This window comes from Sinocyclocheilus grahami, unplaced genomic scaffold (assembly GCF_001515645.1).
Source record: "Sinocyclocheilus grahami isolate Dianchi unplaced genomic scaffold, SAMN03320097.WGS_v1.1 scaffold149.1, whole genome shotgun sequence".
NCBI classification, from domain to species: domain Eukaryota; kingdom Metazoa; phylum Chordata; class Actinopteri; order Cypriniformes; family Cyprinidae; genus Sinocyclocheilus; species Sinocyclocheilus grahami.
Genome location: NW_015505328.1, coordinates 3,855,736 through 3,874,992, shown reverse-complemented (window position 1 = coordinate 3,874,992; position 19,257 = coordinate 3,855,736). Strand labels below are relative to the sequence as shown.

General features: G+C 36.9%; 1 protein-coding gene across 1 annotated transcript in view; it reads right to left on the bottom strand.

Annotated features, from left to right (window-relative positions):
* The window catches only part of LOC107592071 (probable phospholipid-transporting ATPase IIB), a 45,336-nt gene extending 26,428 nt beyond the window's left edge, over positions 1 to 18,908 (bottom strand). Inside the window, exons 1-8 of the mRNA XM_016281432.1 lie at positions 18,826 to 18,908; positions 14,941 to 15,111; positions 10,100 to 10,250; positions 9,349 to 9,462; positions 9,146 to 9,254; positions 8,322 to 8,353; positions 5,176 to 5,302; positions 3,984 to 4,060 (exon numbers count right to left, since the gene is read on the bottom strand). Of these exons, the coding sequence (XP_016136918.1) occupies positions 3,984 to 4,060; positions 5,176 to 5,302; positions 8,322 to 8,353; positions 9,146 to 9,254; positions 9,349 to 9,462; positions 10,100 to 10,250; positions 14,941 to 15,111; positions 18,826 to 18,905 (861 nt within the window). The 5' untranslated portion in view covers positions 18,906 to 18,908. The remainder of the gene's footprint in view (positions 1 to 3,983; positions 4,061 to 5,175; positions 5,303 to 8,321; positions 8,354 to 9,145; positions 9,255 to 9,348; positions 9,463 to 10,099; positions 10,251 to 14,940; positions 15,112 to 18,825) is intronic.
* Between the last annotated feature and the right edge of the window lie 349 nt (positions 18,909 to 19,257).

Genomic DNA, 19,257 nt, shown 5'->3' with positions numbered 1-19,257 from the left:
ATGAGAGGCATTTAACCAAGAAGCCCACTGCTGTTGTCGTCTCTCTGTGAAAAGCACAGGAGGCAAAACCGGAAAAATAAAAGCAGAACGCCTCTTCATAGAAACGGCCCCTGACAAAAGAGCTTTCCCCTTTTTCTCTCAAGTATGTCCCCTCAGCCAATGGAATATGTGGGAAAATTATGTCAAAAAAGAAGTTTTTCTTGTTTCCCTCTGGTGAGGGCCGACAGCGTGGCCTGCGCGAAAACACTGAGGTCTTTCATCTAGGCAGCGCGCTAATAAAAACAGCAACACATAACACCGTCCCCTGAGAAAAAGAATCTGCGTGAAAGGGACGGGGGTGGGGGAGAGAGGGGATGGACAAATTGAACAGAAAAGACAAAAAAAAAAAAATGCAAGCAAAATTAATCCCCCAACTGCCTACGGCCCCCAGTCCCTGGAGGACTGAGTAAACTGGGAGACACTGGGAGAGAAGAGCTGCTGTCTGATTTATCAGCTGTAGTTTAAAACCCCTCCGATGGCCTGCCGCCCCACTCAGAGCTTCATGCTTCAGCTAGTGAGGAAAAAGGGGGGAATGGAAGGATTAAAATGAAGAAAAATTAAGACAGAAGACACAGTTCCCCAGCTGAAAGGGAGGAATCCCCCTTTATGGGGGCAAAACAATGCGGAGGCTGAATTTTGCAAAGCTGGCCAGGGATCGGGTGAAGCCGTTATTCATTCAGCCCGAGAGGAAAAAGCGACTCAATTACCTCAAGCTGAAGATGCTATCAATGAATCGAGAGTGCATATTTTACTCTATTCATCTGGGCCTCGTTTAAAGTGAAAGGAATGATTCAACCTGCCCTCGCTGCCTGTATGTTTTGTGTGTGAAATTTGATGACGACTTTGTGCCTGCATAATGAATATTCATTGGTTGAAATCCATCAAGTATACAGAGGCTGTTACAACAATATGGCATTATGCTAGTGTCCCAGAAACTGGATATGCAATACAGCTAAATGGATCATGCCATCCACGGTGCAGGACCACAGACGAGGTCTTGAGAAGTTTCTTCACTTTACCAAACAAACTTATCAACTAAAACGATCAGACTTAAACTGAATATTCGAAAACTGTATCATATTCACAGCTTATGTGTCTCAAATATTTGATTCATTTTGGTCAATCACTGCATTCTTTGGTCAAATACTTTTATAAAACAACCACTAAACTGCATAATTGGCCATTGTCCCTGGCTAGCAATAACTTAATATTAACTTAATAATAATAAAAAAAATCTATATTTGATGTTCATTTATTAAATGATTTGGTAAGCAGTGTTTAATTTCACAGTTACAGCATTTCATAACTTGTTAAAGTTTTATAGATATTTTGTCAGAGCTGTTGTTATTGCTCATATGTAAAGCTGAGAGTTTGAATCTGAATTGTAATATTTTCCTCTTGCCACTCTCCTTCCAGGAACTTTGCGAAAAAAAAAATTGTAAATAAATAAATACAATAAAATAAAAATAAATAAAAATGAGCTCTACATTGTTTATAAATAAAATACATGCATCTGAGTATCTGCATTGCTTAAAAATAAATAAATTAATAAAATAAAATAAAAAATCCAGCCAAACACCTACACTGCTTAAATATATCAGTGATTATAACACCTAAAGTAGTGAGCAGTGTCTGGTCAGCGAAGAGGGTTGTTCAACCCTTTGTCACATCCTACAGACCACCAAGGTTTCGATCCTCAAAGAGAATATCGTTCCATATTACGACAATGACAGATACACACACACGTGTAAAGTGATAAGTGATAGCTTATGTGCTGTCAGCAGCTTCTAGTGAGAGCTTAGAGCTTTGTGCAAGGAATGTCACAACAGATTATAAGAGGCGAAAACGTTCTCAGTGACTTTCGCCGAGTCGTATCGACTTTCCCACCGCGTCTCGTTCCCTGTATTGGCACCTCTGACATCATCTCCTTGAGATATTGAATTCCACTCTCACACACAGAACATGGTAGAGCTATGAGCTCCGCCAGAGCTGCTGCTATCACACACATCTTGCAGCATCCATGACAGGGTCTGAAACACTTCATGACATGAAGAATAGTGGTTAACCAATATGGGTTTCTCAGATGGTTTTTGTGATGCTGATATCAAGCACACTGGCTGATAGCTAGCTAATTAATTGATGAACACAATTTAGATAAAAATTAAATGCACTTAATTAAATGATTAAATCCATTTAATAACATTTACTCAAAAGTTGCTCAAAATATTTCGAACAGAAAATCCAAATTAAACATTAACAAATTTGACACTAGAGGGAGGAGCTGCTGCTATCACACACATCTTGCAGCATCCATGACAGGGTCTGAAACACTTCATGACATGAAGAATAGTGGTTAACCAATATGGGTTTCTCAGATGGTTTTTGTGATGCTGATATCAAGCACACGGGCTGATAGCTAGCTAATTAATTGATGAACACAATTTAGATAAAAATTAAATGCACTTAATTAAATGATTAAATCCATTTAATAACATTTACTTCAACATTTACTCAAAAGTTGCTCAAAATATTTCGAACAGAAAATCCAAATTAAACATTAACAAATTTGACACTAGAGGGAGCCAAATGATATTGGCAAAATAATGATTGTTTTCATACAGGTTTCCCCAAACACGCTCCTCATCTGCCTTTGGCAAAAAACAGATACCGTATGTCAGGGTAATTGGGATGATTAAATAATGTTTACGCTTGAGAAAGAAATCAACCTACTATTAGATTATAGTTGACCTTGCATTTTATACAAAATAAAAATATAATGAATCGGATACAGCATTTTATCATCCACAAAATTACACCTGATTTAAGACATTAACATCATACTGTTTTAAGACCAATCATGTCATAAAAGGAAACTTATCATGGAAATCTATCATGGATTCAAACTGTTTTGGACATTGATAATAACATTTTTTCTTCTTGAGCACCAATCAGCATGTTTCAATGATTACGTGACATTTGACACTGGACTAATGGCTTCTGAAAAATTTGCATATTAAAAAAAAAAAAAATAAAGATAAAAAAAAGGAAGCCAAAGACAGCAGGGGTCAGTTAAGGGAGGGGTAATGAGTGTAATGGGATTTGAAATTTTTTCTTCTTGAGCACCAATCAGCATGTTTCAATGATTACGTGACATTTGACACTGGACTAATGGCTTCTGAAAAATTTGCTTTGCCCTCACAGGAATAAATCACTTTTTAAAATATATTAGAACAGAAAACAGTTATTTTAAATTGAAATAATATTTCACAATATCACAGTTGTACTGTATTTTTTATCAAATAAATGCAGCCTTGTTGAGCACAAGAGACTTCTTTTAAAAACATTACAAAATCTTATCGACCCCACATTTTTTAACAGCAGTGCACACACAAGTAGAACAGTGTCAGAGCTCTGAACCACGTGGATAAGTGTAAAAAAAAAAAAAATAAAGATAAAAAAAGGAAGCCAAAGACAGCAGGGGTCAGTTAAGGGAGGGGTAATGAGTGTAATGGGATTTGACGTTTTTAAGTTTACTTTTACAGCATTGACGTCCACTGTATCTAATCATTAAGGGGAATTCTGCAGGATTAAGGCTCTGCCACAAATGTCACGCAAGCCCTTGGTTGGTTAATTTCCCTCTAGATTAATCTCTCTGGGGTTGTCCTTTCACATCGACAGGTCCAAATTCGTCACTAAGATCAGGGCTGAAAACCCCCTCAACGGTTCGCTATTTTTATTCACTTCATTTCAAGTCTATATTGAAAGGTTAAAGGGAAAAACAGTCTCTGGGCAATGTCTAGTGTGTATTGACTGCAACTGCAGATATCACAGCTCATACTTACATGTCATTAAATTGTGTTTTTTTTTCTTCAAACAATTAGCCTTTGGGAGGAAAACTAATTAAAGAAACCAAGTATTTCATTTATAAACACAAACAAACCCACCTTGTTTTTGGACTGCGACGTGTTTAGCACGCTTCTCATTTCTTTTCCCGTATATATGACCACACCTATGACAGTACCTGGGGGAAAAAAAAGGACAAATGGGATGACTGATTGCAAACGGACGATGACAAATAAACCGGCCGTGTGTCTCTGGCCAGCTTAATGAACAATTAGCTCAAAAAGTGTGTTTCCAGTTAACGGATGCAGCTGAGACTCAGACAAATGATTCAATATGTGGGACACCCAGAAATAAACCATTACAATGAGGCCTATTATAGTCAGATCAATGGTGCTGCTTTGGTAATGGACTGATTCATTAAAGTAAACTAATTACTGATGGAGTATGCAGCCTCAACGCTAAATGAGGAAGCGGCGAAGTCCAACTTTTGTTTAAACACAGTAACACAATATAAAACGTGCTTAAATATTTCTCGATTTCTTTAAGCTCGACATATTGTTTCATGTTTGGAAAGCAACGAAACCTAGGCTACCCTCAAGGGGGTCTTTAATGGGCTAGGACTACAGGGCATATCGGTTACTCGCCCCATGGTGTTTTGTGTTGGGTCTGCTAAGTTGGATAGGATGACGTCACCAGACTGTGTTTTGTGGGGAGATATGGAAGGACTTTCTCCGGCTGAAGGTCACACCATGGTGGGGAATAAGAAGAACCTCTAAAAACCCCTGGAGAACCAAGACAGGGGCAACCACAGATCAATGAAGGGCCAATCGCTGGCACAAACGCAGGCCGCTTGAAGGAATAGTCCGGCTATTATTGTTGGACTGGGATCAGATTCTAAACAACAGACCCCTAGGAGATGTCGGAGAAAGCATAGTGGCAAAAACCGATCTCGGACCTGTTCTTTAGGGACACGTTTCATTGACACCGCAGGGACAGGACTGCAAAAAGCCAGACACTTTGGCTTCCCATTAACGGCTCCTCATATTTCTCTGCTCATGAGATTGTTTGAATAGTAGCAGATGAGTCTGGCGGTCTCAAGTGACAAACAAACGGGAGATCGAAGGGGGTCTTGAGTGATGCTGGCGGATCGCCTCGGTATCAACGGCACACTCTTCTACAACACAATAAACTCAAAAGATATTTGACCTGTGATGAATATTTCAGACCTCTGAGGCTTGTGCTTTTCTTATATTTCTATGAAAGAAATTTGGGGCTGGAAAAGACTTTGCTTACCAGATGCCACCACAGTGCTGGCCCACAGGGTGTTCTCAATGCTCAAGCTCTCGTGGATGGGAGGGTCACAGTCCTCCTGGGGACAGAGGTCGTACATTAGTCCAGTCTGTTTTGATTTCATGGTTATCTAGCACAGGAAAAAGCGGTTATCAATTATGGCCTTTATAAAGCAGGTCAATAAAAATGACAAAGACTCAAAGCACAAATAATGAATTGATGAACTTTCATCACGACGAACGGTAAGTAGGGAATTAGACGGCGGATTGAATTACACTAATGCCCGGTTAAGCGACACAGTCCATTTAGAGGGAACGGTGAAATCGGTTTGACTTGATTTGCCTTGTTTACAAAAACAGCGCCATGCTGAACATCATAATAAGGCCTCGTTTAGTGTTAGCACACTCTGTGCTGAGCAGAACAGAACAGGCCATAAATCAGGGGAGAAGCACAGAAATTAAATCTTTAAATGCTTTTTTCCACATAACATGTTGCGGCTGGGTGAATACGGATGATATCTAATTATCCTCTGTCAGTAGGGCATAATATACAGTGAGAAAGAGGGCCACACACATCGCAGCTGCCGAGACATGCGCATTGACGCAGATAGCAAGAGAGATGTGTCCTCTATTTAAGACGGCCCACTTGTTCTTGTCATTTGTCTCTTTCTGGCCAACAGATGTAGCAATGCCAGCCTGTCAGATTGGCTAAAACTGGAAAGAGGTTCATGAAGAGAAAAGGCGTTTTATCAGTGCTAAGGCTCAAAGAAATGGGAGTGTTTTAACCCATAAATCATAATTCCATACTTACGATAAAACTTCTATGAAACTTTTAAGTTTTATTATAAGTTTTAGTTAACATACAAAGAAACAGTTCGAAGATGTGCATTCATAATTCTTTTCTGCAGCAGTGAATCTGACAGTTTAATGAGAAACATTTGGCTGCATCATATTTAAGTCATAAAACGGTCATAACTTAAAGGAATAGCTCATCCAAAAATGAAAATGTTGTCATTATTTATTGTTCTAAACCCGTATGACTCTATTATTTATCTGGAGATAAAAGATAATATTTTGAGAAATATCTGTTTTTGTCCCTCCAATGGAAGTTAATGCTCATCAAAATAGTTCAGTACAAATATTCTTCAAAATATCTTCTAATGTATTCAACAGAAGAAACTACGTAGATTATGACATAATTTTCATCTTTGGGTGAACTACAGCAAATACATTTACAACAAATATATTTATTTAGCTATAAAAAAAATCAGGATATATTTATTTCATTATTTTTACACTACCAGTTTGGTTTGGGGTCTCTCTCTCTCTCTCTCTCTCTCTGTGTGTGTGTGTGTGTGTGTATGATTGTGTGATTCATATACATATACATGAAGAGTTTATTTGCAAAAACAGATAACTCAAAGTTTAATTTTCAAAAATCATGTTCATAGCTGTATTTTTTTAGTTATTTTTTTACTTAATCAAAATAACCCAACTGCAGTTTGATTGAGATTAATTGGAATGCACAATGAAAAAACATGATATCTGAAGTGTTAAAATATATATATTAAGAAATTAACACTTCTAATTAGTATGGACACATTAAATTGATCAAAAGTAACAGATGTCTTACATCACAAAATTTCTCTTTCAAATAAATTCTGTTCTTTTGAACTTTTTATTCATAAAAGAATCCTAAAAAAAAAAACTGTATCAAGGTTTTGCGAAAAACATTTAGCAGCACAACTGTTGTAACAGTTTTTAAAATTTGTAATAATACTGTATATTTAATCAAATAAATGCAGCCTTGGTGAGCATTAAAGACTTTAAAAACCGTGCAGGCCGCAAACTTTATATATGTATAACTTCATGAACTGTATATAAAGCTAATAGTAGAAATCAACCTTAAACCATAACCTACCACTAAAAGAAAAGATTTAATTTATAAATCATTATGCAATAGTTTTTTCTCCAAACGAGAATGTCCCCGAATTTCCCCAATGTATAGCTAAATAAACCCACACTCACACCTGTTTAAATACAGAGGCATACAGACAAGAGTAAATAAAATTAGCCAGTACAAATATTCTTCAAAATATCTTCTAATGTATTCAACAGAAGAAACTACGTAGATTATGACATAATTTTCATCTTTGGGTGAACTACAGCAAATACATTTACAACAAATATATTTATTTAGCTATAAAAAAAAATCAGGATATATTTATTTCATTATTTTTACACTACCAGTTTGGTTTGGGGTCTCTCTCTCTCTCTCTCTGTGTGTGTGTGTGTGTGTGTGTGTATGATTGTGTGATTCATATACATATACATGAAGAGTTTATTTGCAAAAACAGATAACTCAAAGTTTAATTTTCAAAAATCATGTTCATAGCTGTATTTTTTTAGTTATTTTTTTACTTAATCAAAATAACCCAACTGCAGTTTGATTGAGATTAATTGGAATGCACAATGAAAAAACATGATATCTGAAGTGTTAAAATATATATATTAAGAAATTAACACTTCTAATTAGTATGGACACATTAAATTGATCAAAAGTAACAGATGTCTTACATCACAAAATTTCTCTTTCAAATAAATTCTGTTCTTTTGAACTTTTTATTCATAAAAGAATTCTAAAAAAAAAAAAACTGTATCAAGGTTTTGCGAAAAACATTTAGCAGCACAACTGTTGTAACAGTTTTTAAAATTTGTAATAATACTGTATATTTAATCAAATAAATGCAGCCTTGGTGAGCATTAAAGACTTTAAAAACCGTGCAGACCGCAAACTTTATATATGTATAACTTCATGAACTGTATATAAAGCTAATAGTAGAAATCAACCTTAAACCATAACCTACCACTAAAAGAAAAGATTTAAATTATAAATCATTATGCAATAGTTTTTTCTCCAAACGAGAATGTCCCCGAATTTCCCCAATGTATAGCTAAATAAACCCACACTCACACCTGTTTAAATACAGAGGCATACAGACAAGAGTAAATAAAATTAGCAGTGAACGCGCAGGCATCAGGACTGAAATGGACTGACCTCTCAGCTTCTAACAAAGATGTGCGTGCACGTGACTACCATTTAGAATAATCATATTCGCATTTACATTTATAGATTGTTGTATCTAGAACCTGTATGTCTGAGCTCTTTACTTGGACCTTCCCTGAAAAATACGATGGACAAATAATTGTAATTAGAAATGAATTATTTAGCTGTAGGTAATAAATTAGCCCTGTGTCCAAATTTATATTTAATAAATACACTTTTTAAAATGATAAATATTAGGGTTGACAAAGATAACATATCAAAAAGAATAAACAGTTTGTGTGATTTTTCTAAAAATTGCTCATTTAGAGCTGACTGTGACTGAACAGAGCCACTAAGATTTCACACACACGCAGACAAAAGCCCCAAGCAGAGTACCCGTTTCCCACTAGTTGGAGAAAGACATTTTTTATGGATAATTTATTCATAAATTAAACCCAGACAGGGTGTTTAACAAAAGTCATTTACATTCTTTGTATGGTGAAATTGAATTATCATTGAAGATCAACAAGTGTCATGTCGCCCAGCAGTGAAACAGAGGCATGGACCTTTACACATGCAATATTCCTAAAGTTAATAAATTGCATAAAGTTACAGAATTGCATATTTTCTGTGCTATTTTATGTAGTTTGACCAGTGCGACGAGTGACATCAATACAAATAAGTCAAACCCAATAATTTAATGTTATTTAGCTCCCTTTCACTAAAAAGGAAATAAATGTTAATAAAAAGATAAAGAGATTATATAAAACCAATGATATAATGCATAATTTTGTGTAATAATAAGTGCAAAACCTGAAATAAACCATTTTAGATGTCTAAAACAGCACAACCCCCCCCCCATCCAGCTCAAACAGGATGATCTGTGTATATGGCATAATATCAGCAGGATGTGTCATATTGTGGTCACCTCTCACTGTGAGTTTACTGTACAGCTGGGAATTCATCTCTTTATCTCTCCTACAGCGCCGAACTTCGTCAACTGCCTCTCTCACCATGGTGACAGCTAACACAAAGCCCTAGACAACAAGAAAAAAAAGTAACAACAAGAGTGATGATTGAAATTAAATTTTTGTGTTCCACTCCCATCTTTGTGCGGTTAGATGTACTCACCAGTGGGGCCCAGTAGGTGTACAAATATCCTATCTTCAGCGATGGAACAAACTGAGAACAAGCCACTACCAAAAAATACAAGTTGAGGAAGAACTTAAACTGCTGGTAAAGAACCTAAAACAAAAGAAAGAGAAAGCACCAAAAATAAATAATCACCATGCCTTATATTTGATGAAGATTTGATAATATAACCATGACAAATTGAATAAAAAAATGTAAGGTAATTGACAGTAATACACAACATTCTAACACAGCTTTTGGAGGTACACCTGATTGGCTTATACATAATTCATCATACAAGCTGCAAATTCTTTGCCAAGGGCACATACAGAAGGTGCGTTCCACTGAATAAGACATCGCCAGCAGTCATAATACAGTAGATCACTTACACACTCAGTGGAAAAAGATACGTTAGATTGCTGTTACACCCCCTTACTTCACAGCTAGTTACACATTAACCTGATTACTGAGCAAATCTGCTGTGCGTACAATGGGTAGAGATTTCACTTTAAACAGCCTAGTGAGAGCTGCACAAAAAAAAAAGTTCTGCGCCTTTGAAAATAAAACAAGACTAAAATAAAAACATAAAAATGAAATTAATTATAAATAATACTGATAACATAACAAATATATAAAAACAGCAATACAAAATTTCACAAATATTAAACAAAATATTCTTCTTTTTTAGCTAAATTTGAGCACTCTCGGAAACCAAAAAAAAAACATGCAGAGATTGTTTATACTGCCTTACCCCTGGCACAAAAGTGACAATGTTGTATTTCTGATTCTTGATGGCATTTTTGGGGTACTTCTCTTCACATTTCTCAGGGTGCCCCAGCCACACCGTCCGAACTTTTAGCTCCTTCTTCCTGCGACATGTGTGAACCAGACATTCGCAACAGCTGCGTGACAGAGACCACGGGAGGAAAAAGATCATCCAGTGATTAGACAAATTCACTTAAAGGAGGACACAGTGCTACAGGCGCAGTTCAGGCCTGAATTCCAGTAAATGGTCTTTATTTAAAAATATCCCTGACCGAATAATTAACAAATATCAAGGCTGGTCATTACTCCTAATTTAAGGGTTGCACTGAAAACCGGTGATTTTCTTGAATTATCACCCCGTTAATCACTTAAAACGCTCTTGAAAACGAACACTGAGACCTTTTGCGGAATTCATCACCAGCCGCGCGTAACCAGTTGATTCCACTTGAAATACAACTGACGTTAATGCAACATTAATGTAAGTGATGTTACAGAGAGCAAAGACAGCCTAGCTCAGTCTAGTTTGACTTGAACTTTAAGCAGATACATGGAACACTTCCACCAAGTAGTAAGACTGAAACGGTAGAGCTAGAAAACAGTAAAAGAAGAGTACGGATGTGAAGGGAAATTTTTGAGAAGGATTTAAATGTGGATTTCTGATCACAAACTCATTTTGCTTCCGTAATATGAAATATTAGACAAATGATGAATTGTGCATAGTAAAACCAAGAAGCCTTATGAAAAGTGGGTTAGTCAACTGAAAATACTACACTTATTGATTAGAATAAAGTCTAGAAAGTAAATAAGCAAGGGAGTTGAGGATGCATATCATTTTGTGAACGACAAACATTTCAAAAATCATCTGAGGCTGCAGATTCTATGCAGGCCTTGCGATACCTAAAGAGAACAACAAACCTGTAGATGACGTCCTCTGTCACCCCCTGCCAAATAAACCCCTCCCTACTAAAACGAAAGCTCTGATTCTCTGTGAAGGTCAGAGAGAGCGCCAAACACTTTGTTGACCTTCATATTCATTTTATATTCTAGCGGTTGCCATCCCCGGTGAACGGCGTGACGGTACTCTGCCGGTACTCTGCGCAGTGTACACAGTCATGGCGATTGGTTTGGCTGGCACTGAACTAAATTACATAAACCTTGAAAAAATATATAATAATATTTGTGTTGGCCCCTTCGGTCTCCTGTCTGTAAGTGCCAGCGCCCTGATTCATAAGAGAGATTATTTGCTCAAATGAATGTAGTTCAAATAATAGGGCCGTTTGAATAAGCAGAGTTATTCTGCTTGAATTATTTGTTCATTTCATAATCCTTTGCCTAAGCACACAGAAAATTACTGGAAAGCAGCAAACTGGTCAGCTGTGCGAAATCCCATTTGTTCATTAGGAGAAGAAAAAAAAAATCAATACCCAGCTTACAATTGAGATGCGCTGCTGATAATGTAGCGCATAAGTGGAGAAGAGTCAAGCACACACACTTTCATAACAATAAATGACTAATATATGTCACTGATGCCACACAAAAGGCATTGAGATATTGTGGGAATGCAAGTCCAAAATAGACATTCAGCTTGTTGACATCGTTGGCTGGATAAGCAAATTTTCGGTTGGCGTGTTTGACCTTCTGACTGATGATGCGCAGAGAGCACCGCAACCAAAAAACAGGACCTGTGCTTGTGTGTGTATTTCATGCAGTTACCGGTGCGTTAGAAAGGAGCTGAGCCAACCTGGCACAAGCACTACATACACACAAAATAGGCTCCATGACAATGGTGAAATTTTTTTAACAAAAGGTGAAGGCCAAGATGGTTTCAGCAAAACATCTATCTGTCTATCTAGACTGTCAATCAATTAAAAAACAAAATCAAATTAATAACATTATATTAATCAACTACAATCACAAGCAATCACATATATCAATCTTTTCTGATAAAAGCCCACAAATAAAGACAATTCAAAGACAACTGTATTTTCATATAATTGAAAAAAAATCATAATCCACAACAAGGTGCAGTAACCTTGTTTATTAAAAGCATGCATCACAGTTCTGTTGTCTGCTGCTTTTAAAGATTGAGCTCTTTTTTGTTTTTATCACTCTTCAACTAGAAAAAAAAATTCTTAATGTGATTTCAACAATAACGTTCCCCTGTGTTGTTAGGCCACGTGTCCACCAAAGCATTTGTTTTCAATTGAAGCACACGTTTTTTAAAACGCCAGGAGCATTGCTCAGCGTTTTTTTTCTTGCCACCGACAGCTGAAGATTATTGATGAAGAATGAAAGAAAACGCAGCCCCTCACTGTCAATTTTTAGTCAGCCGTCCAATCAAAGTGGAGGATGGGCAGGACAAATTCCACACTGACCAAACTCCACATCCTCCTTGTACAACAGCAACAGATGACAACAAGAAGCACAACAACGGAACAAAATCATTTAAAACAAGGGCCAGATCAAGTACTTTATATCGTGTCAACATTTTAATATACCAGTTACTAGTTACACTTCTGCGGATATTCCAAATCATTGAACCCAAAGTGTCTCAACTGAAAAAAAAAAAATAATAATAATAAAATGCTGTGCCGCAGAAGCTCTCTCAAGCACTCACACAGCTAGGCATTTTCAGCTGGTTAAAAGTGCTTTGGTGGACACACTGCCTTATGGTTACAAATGAGGTATGGACTTCCCTGTTCTCATAGAATTAGAATGCTTAATAAAACTTTATAGTTATAATTATCGCCCTTGACATGAACAGGCCATTACAGTCAAGACTAAACTATATGCAGTCGAGTTTTAAATCAGAGGCCATTCACAAAGAAAAGGTTCTCATGATATTTTTTAATTGCTTTGTAAGTATCCATCAGATAACCAGTGCATTATGTCTTGCATTTTTGTGACACACAGTCAAGTTAAAAAAGTAGTTCATGCTAGATAGACAAAATACTAATTCTAACTGACTAATTTAAAGGGTTAGTTCAAATTAGCCCATGTTTTACTCACCCTCAAGGCATCCTAGGTGTATATGACTTTCTTCTTTCAGACGATTCCAATCGGAGTTACATTCAAAATTATCCTTGCTCTTCCAAGCGATAGAATGGCAGTACGCGGGTTTTTTTTTTTCAACAGTCCGTAAGGCAAGGTAAGGAAAGTTTATTTATATAGCACATTTCATACACAATGATAATTCAAAGTGCTTTACATAAAAGGAAGTAAAATAATCATAAAAAATAATCACAACAATAAAACAAGGAATTTAAAAACTTTTAAAATGATTTAAAATTGATTTAAAATATTACCTTGAAAATTTCATCTTTGTTTCCAAAATGCAATGACTTCAGTTTTCTCCTTGTTTAACTGAAGAAAGATTTGGCACATCCAACTGTTAATTTCATCAATGCATTGGCAGAGGGAGTCAATGGGGCTGTAGTCATTTGGCTAGAATGCTAGGTAAATCTGGGTATCATCAGCATAGCTGTGATAGGCAATTTGGTTCTTTCTCATTATTTGACTTAGTGTGAGCATATACAGGCTAAACAAGAGCGGTGCAAGAATTGAGCCTTGTGGGACTCCGCATGTCATGGACGTCCACTTTGACAAAGGATCGCCTATACTCACATAATAACCTCTCCCTTCTAAGTATGACCTGAACCATTTGAGTACCATCCCAGAAAGTCCGACCCAGTTTTCCAGTCTCTCTAGTAGACAAATAAAGCACATCCATCCATAATAAAACGTGCCTCACACGGCTCCGGGGGTGAATAAAGGCCTCCTGTAGCGAATCGATGCAATTTTGTAAGAAAAATATAAATATTTAAAATGTTATAAACAGTTTTCTCTCACGTCTGCTAACTGTTGTACGCGGAAGCCGTCCCGGGTGGATGACGTAGGACGCATGCGCAGCGCACGCGCCTGTGAGATATACTAGTCTCTCGAGGTTGTTTACAGGAGCAAAGGAAGTTTCCTTATTTTAGCAAATAAAGCCAGTCTCCTCTTGGCTTATATCGAAATCAACTGACATTTTTCTTTACAAATCCTTGTTTTGTGCTTCTAATTTTTGACCGGCGTTTTGTTTCGCTGTCTCTCTGTCCCACTTCTGCGTTTGTCACTAATCAAAGTTTATAACGCTTTAAATATGGATATTTTTCTTAAAAAACGCATCGATTCACTACAGGAGGCCTTTATTGACCCCCAGAGCCGTGTGAGGCATGTTTTATTATGAATGGATGCACTTTATTTGACTACTTTTGGACTGTTGGGAAAGAAAAAAAAACACCCACCTACTGCCATTCTAACGCTTGGAAGAGCAAGGACAATTTTTAATGTAACTCCGATTGGATTCGTCTGAAAGAAGAAAGCCCATATACACCTAGGATGCTTTGAGGGTGAGTAAAACATGAGCTAATTTTATTTTTTTGGGTAAACTAATCCTTTAAGAGCACTTAGATATTGAAGGTTATTTTTCTTAAAAAACGCATCGATTCACTACAGGAGGCCTTTATTGACCCCCAGAGCCGTGTGAGGCATGTTTTATTATGAATGGATGCGCTTTATTTGACTACTTTTGGACTGTTGGGAAAAAAAAAAAACACCCCCCTACTGCCATTCTAACGCTTGGAAGAGCAAGGACAATTTTTAATGTAACTCCGATTGGATTCGTCTGAAAGAAGAAAGCCCATATACACCTAGGATGCTTTGAGGGTGAGTAAAACATGAGCTAATTTTATTTTTTGGGTAAACTAATCCTTTAAGAGCACTTAGATATTGAAGGTAACATTTTAATGCTTAAATATTAATATGAGCTCTCACGTGGCCTGTTACCTGGTGCACAGGACCTTCCATCCACCACAGAGGAACCAGCCCAGCCCAGTCCTCTGACTCCCTCTGGCTCTGGGCAGCGTCTGATAGTCACTTTCGTCATTTTCAAAAGCTTCCTCTGACATCATCAAGGGCATCTCATCAAGGTTCGAGGATTCGTCTTCAATCTGATACCTGAAACATTGTAACATTAAGACAAAAAAAGATGATGTTAAGCATCATAATAATTATTATAAATTATAAAAATTGTATAGACTTTTTCATTTATATAAATTAACAAAAAGGTAAATAATCTGCTGAACTACAAAAAGAACATAGATTTTGTTTCAAATTAAGATGTCACGTCACAAATGTAATAAACAGACACTGCTTGTTTCCCAAAACAGCATTCCTACTTTCATTATAACCTCTCAAATTTAAAAAAGACATTACGCAATAAAATAAGGGCATTTTTAAAGGCGCCTACATGAATGAGTGGAACAAAAAATGCAGAAGTCGAGGGATTTGTTCCTCTCTCACACTGTGTTCCTCATTTATCGAGACGAGTCTCAAACCCAGATCAGCAGAATGCTATTGTGACACTCTAAAACAGCCGACGTCCCGAGAGGATATCAACTTCCACCCACACAAAAGCCTGGCCGTTTCTGCACCAGATCCACTTTAGCCTTAGCGTCAAAAACCTGCACGCTCTCTTTTCACTCTAGAGCTGTCTGTGGATAGATTTAATTCACGCAATTAGGCCTCTGTGACCACTGTAAACACAGAGTCTTTTGCAGTTGAACACTAAAAAAAACATACAAATACCTACCAGCCTCAAACTGTGCTGACTGAACAGGCCTCCTCAGGTAGTGATATTGTGTCTGTTAAATTATTAAAGACGCGTAATACACCTACAATGGAGGACATTAACAATCTACAAACTCTAGTCCTAGGGATTTTAAAAGCAACACTCCCTTTTCCTCTAAAAGAATGAATCAGGAAGAAATACATTTGAGAGTTCAGAGAGTGTGAATCATATTTGATCCTCCGCAACACACCGAACGCCCACATTGTGTAGTGAAGATTACTGCACTTACTGAACTGTATGATAAAATAAATCAGATCACCACTAAATTTGCTTAAAAATCAAGCATGTTTGACCACATTTAATGAGCTCTACGCATATGTGTTGATCAATGTTTATATGTAAACAATAGCCTAAATTAAATCTGTTCATCATATAAAGTGACTTAGAACACTTGGATTAAACTGCGTAATTTATATGGACTGTTTACTATGCATTTTTGAATCCTGAATGTTTTGGTGGAATGGACTTTCAATGGAGAAACAGAAATCTCTCAGGTTATTAAAGGAACAGTTCACCTAAAAATTTAAAATATTTACACATCCAAGATTTAGTAAATATACAATAGAAGGTGAATTTGTTTCTTCATCGGAACAGATTTGAATAAATTTAGCATTAAATCACTTGTTCCCCAATGGATCCTCTGCAGTGAATGGGTGCCATCAGAATGAGAAATAATCCAGTCTATCAATTAATTATTAATGTCTTGTGAAACGAAAAGCTGCATGTTTGTAAGAAACAAACCTAACATTAAGACATGTGTTTTGGCCAGAAATAGTTTCAAGTTAAAAGTCGAGTAGATTACTTGTGCATTATCATGATGTTTTAGTCAGCTGATTGAACTCTTATTCTGATGGCAATTTAGATGGCCTGAGGTGAATACAATTTAGGCACCTTTTCATTAAATGTGTAGTCTGTGGTCTGGATGCACAGAAATCAACCTACGCATGGCTTACTTAAAGCTGGCTCTGCATAATAATTTCTCATTGATTTCTTTTGAGTTTGGCGCGAAATATGGTCCAGACATGTTCTTGACAAGTATCGTGAGATTCACCATTATAAGAGACTTTGAACTAATGGGAAATTACAAATATCAGCTCTACAAAGGCTAATCGGTTCCTGCCACAATAGGCAAGTTATTATTGAGGTATGTCAACAAAAACACATCACTCTGACTTGTCTATGTGGATTTTAGCCTTTGATGTCCATTAAAAACGCGTTTAGGTTAACCCGTCTCGACAGCGGTCAAGCAGAATGGGTGTAATAATACAAATACGGACAACTAAGTTAGCTGACCGTTGTAATCATAAAATGATACAGTCTAGCAGGGCCAATGCAAGAGATTCGAAGCCCGCAGGCCCACCACTGATATTTGTATTCAATTGTATGATAAAAGAAATCAGATCACCATCAAATCTGCTTAACCACCCATATAAATCAAGAAGGACATCAGAATAAGCAAAGTATGAGCCAAACATAGCTGGTGGTCCAATTAATCTCTCCTAACTGTGGTCAGTTCTTCTGCTCTCCTCTTTCCTCCTCAATAAAACACAAAACGATTCACAAAGTGATTATGTGCAATAGCATTACCCCAAACAATGAAATCAAATTAAGCAAGCACTTTGGTTTTGGTCCATACTCTCAAGCAGCAATGCCACAAGTGGTCCTTAGACTGTCAGCATTTGACAAACAGCTGGATGCCATAAATACAGATCCTGTCTGCTGTTAGGCTGTTTATGCGGTTCAGGAAAACCAGATGGACATTAGTTTCTAAATGAATATCTTTGACATCTTCGCCTCGCATAAACCGTGGGAAAACAGTTTGCAGCGATATCTTGTCAAGCTCAGCATCACAAGAACATGGCATGTCTTCACCATATACCTAAGATATGAGATATGCTATAGATGGAACAAAGCCTCATAAGATGGTCTAATGTAGGGCTGTGCGATATTGAAGAAAAATGCGATATGCGCTATAACTCATTAAATAATGCGATATTCGATATGCGATACGATAATGCTTAAAGTGTCTCATGCTCAGATGAGTTTTACTCAGTTTTACTCAGCTGTTGCTGAGTCAGTTCTGTGAACTTCTATAACTATAATTTGTGACATATATATATGGTTATTTGTATGTATGCATGTATGTACCAATAGTTCCTGTAAAACCACAACAAATCCCTTGTGTTTGCACACACTTAAGTGGTGAATAAAGCTCATTCTGATTCTGATTCTAATAAGAAAGCACCCCTACAACAACTTCTGAAAGTGAGCGATAGTGTTTTACTCGAGCATTACATAAAAATGTCATTTTAACATTAGTGTAATCATTTTAATATGAGTTTAGGAACTGAATAATAAAAAGGAAAAATAAAACACTGCATAGTATTTACTCTTAGAATTCAATATGCACTGATTCTTATTTAGGCTACAAAAATGATTTAGGTAAGAGCAGGGAGCGATTTTCTCTTTGTCTTTTGTTCACGGCCCCAAATATTGCAAGCTGTAGCGATATGCATATTGCGATATTTCGATAAATTGCAAAGCCCTAGTCTAATGATAAACCAAAAGCTTAAGACATTTTCTATGAACGTACCTGACGCACGTGAATTGTGTTTTGGGTGCTTTGTGATGTTTAATGAATGTTCTGGAACGTTCTATAGACATATTCTATGTTATTATAAATTAGACGCTCCATAAATGTACTTACACCTACTGAATATCTCATGAGCGTGTTATAATACGCCTCAATGAATGTACCTAAGACGTCTCCCGAGTAGGAACCGAAGTGACAAACATCTCACATGATTATATCACATCTCTCGGGGAGTCTTGTATCCTCTCATGTCCTATCAACTGTAATCTGACACTGACAGCTCGCGCTGCTGAATTTACACTGCCGCTAGCGTTAGCCCGTTAGCACTCAACCCCGGAACCGTGGCATAAACAAACCCAGTATCAACACGTACGTTATTGTAACAACTCAAATGACTGTCTTGTGTTTAAAAGAGGTGTTTGAGATGAATATGCATCCGTCTACATACCTGGTAGGTCTGCCAGCATTATAATACGCAGTTTTTCTCGAATTCTTCCGCACAGGATTCAGAGGGATGCTGTCTGCCATCTTTGCTCGGTTACGTATGAATGTCATCACGTCCGGACTAGAGTGAGGGGAGAGATCTGCTGTAATCTGGAAATGTGATTCTGAAGGTATTTTATTTTATGGTGCTTTAATATCTTACTTGGTTGAAGTTATGGGCTTCCGTTGATGGATTATTTCACATTAGGCATCTTACCAGTGTTGTCTTGCCGTTATTTGAAGGCTTGTGTGTCCAAATGAGGCCAACATTTTGCATTTAAATAACAGTAATGACATAATTATTTTTTTAAATAACAATGTCTGACTCAAGTTTATGTCACAACACAGACAAATACAGAGAGACAAAGAGATAAAGAGTGAAGCACATATAGTTACA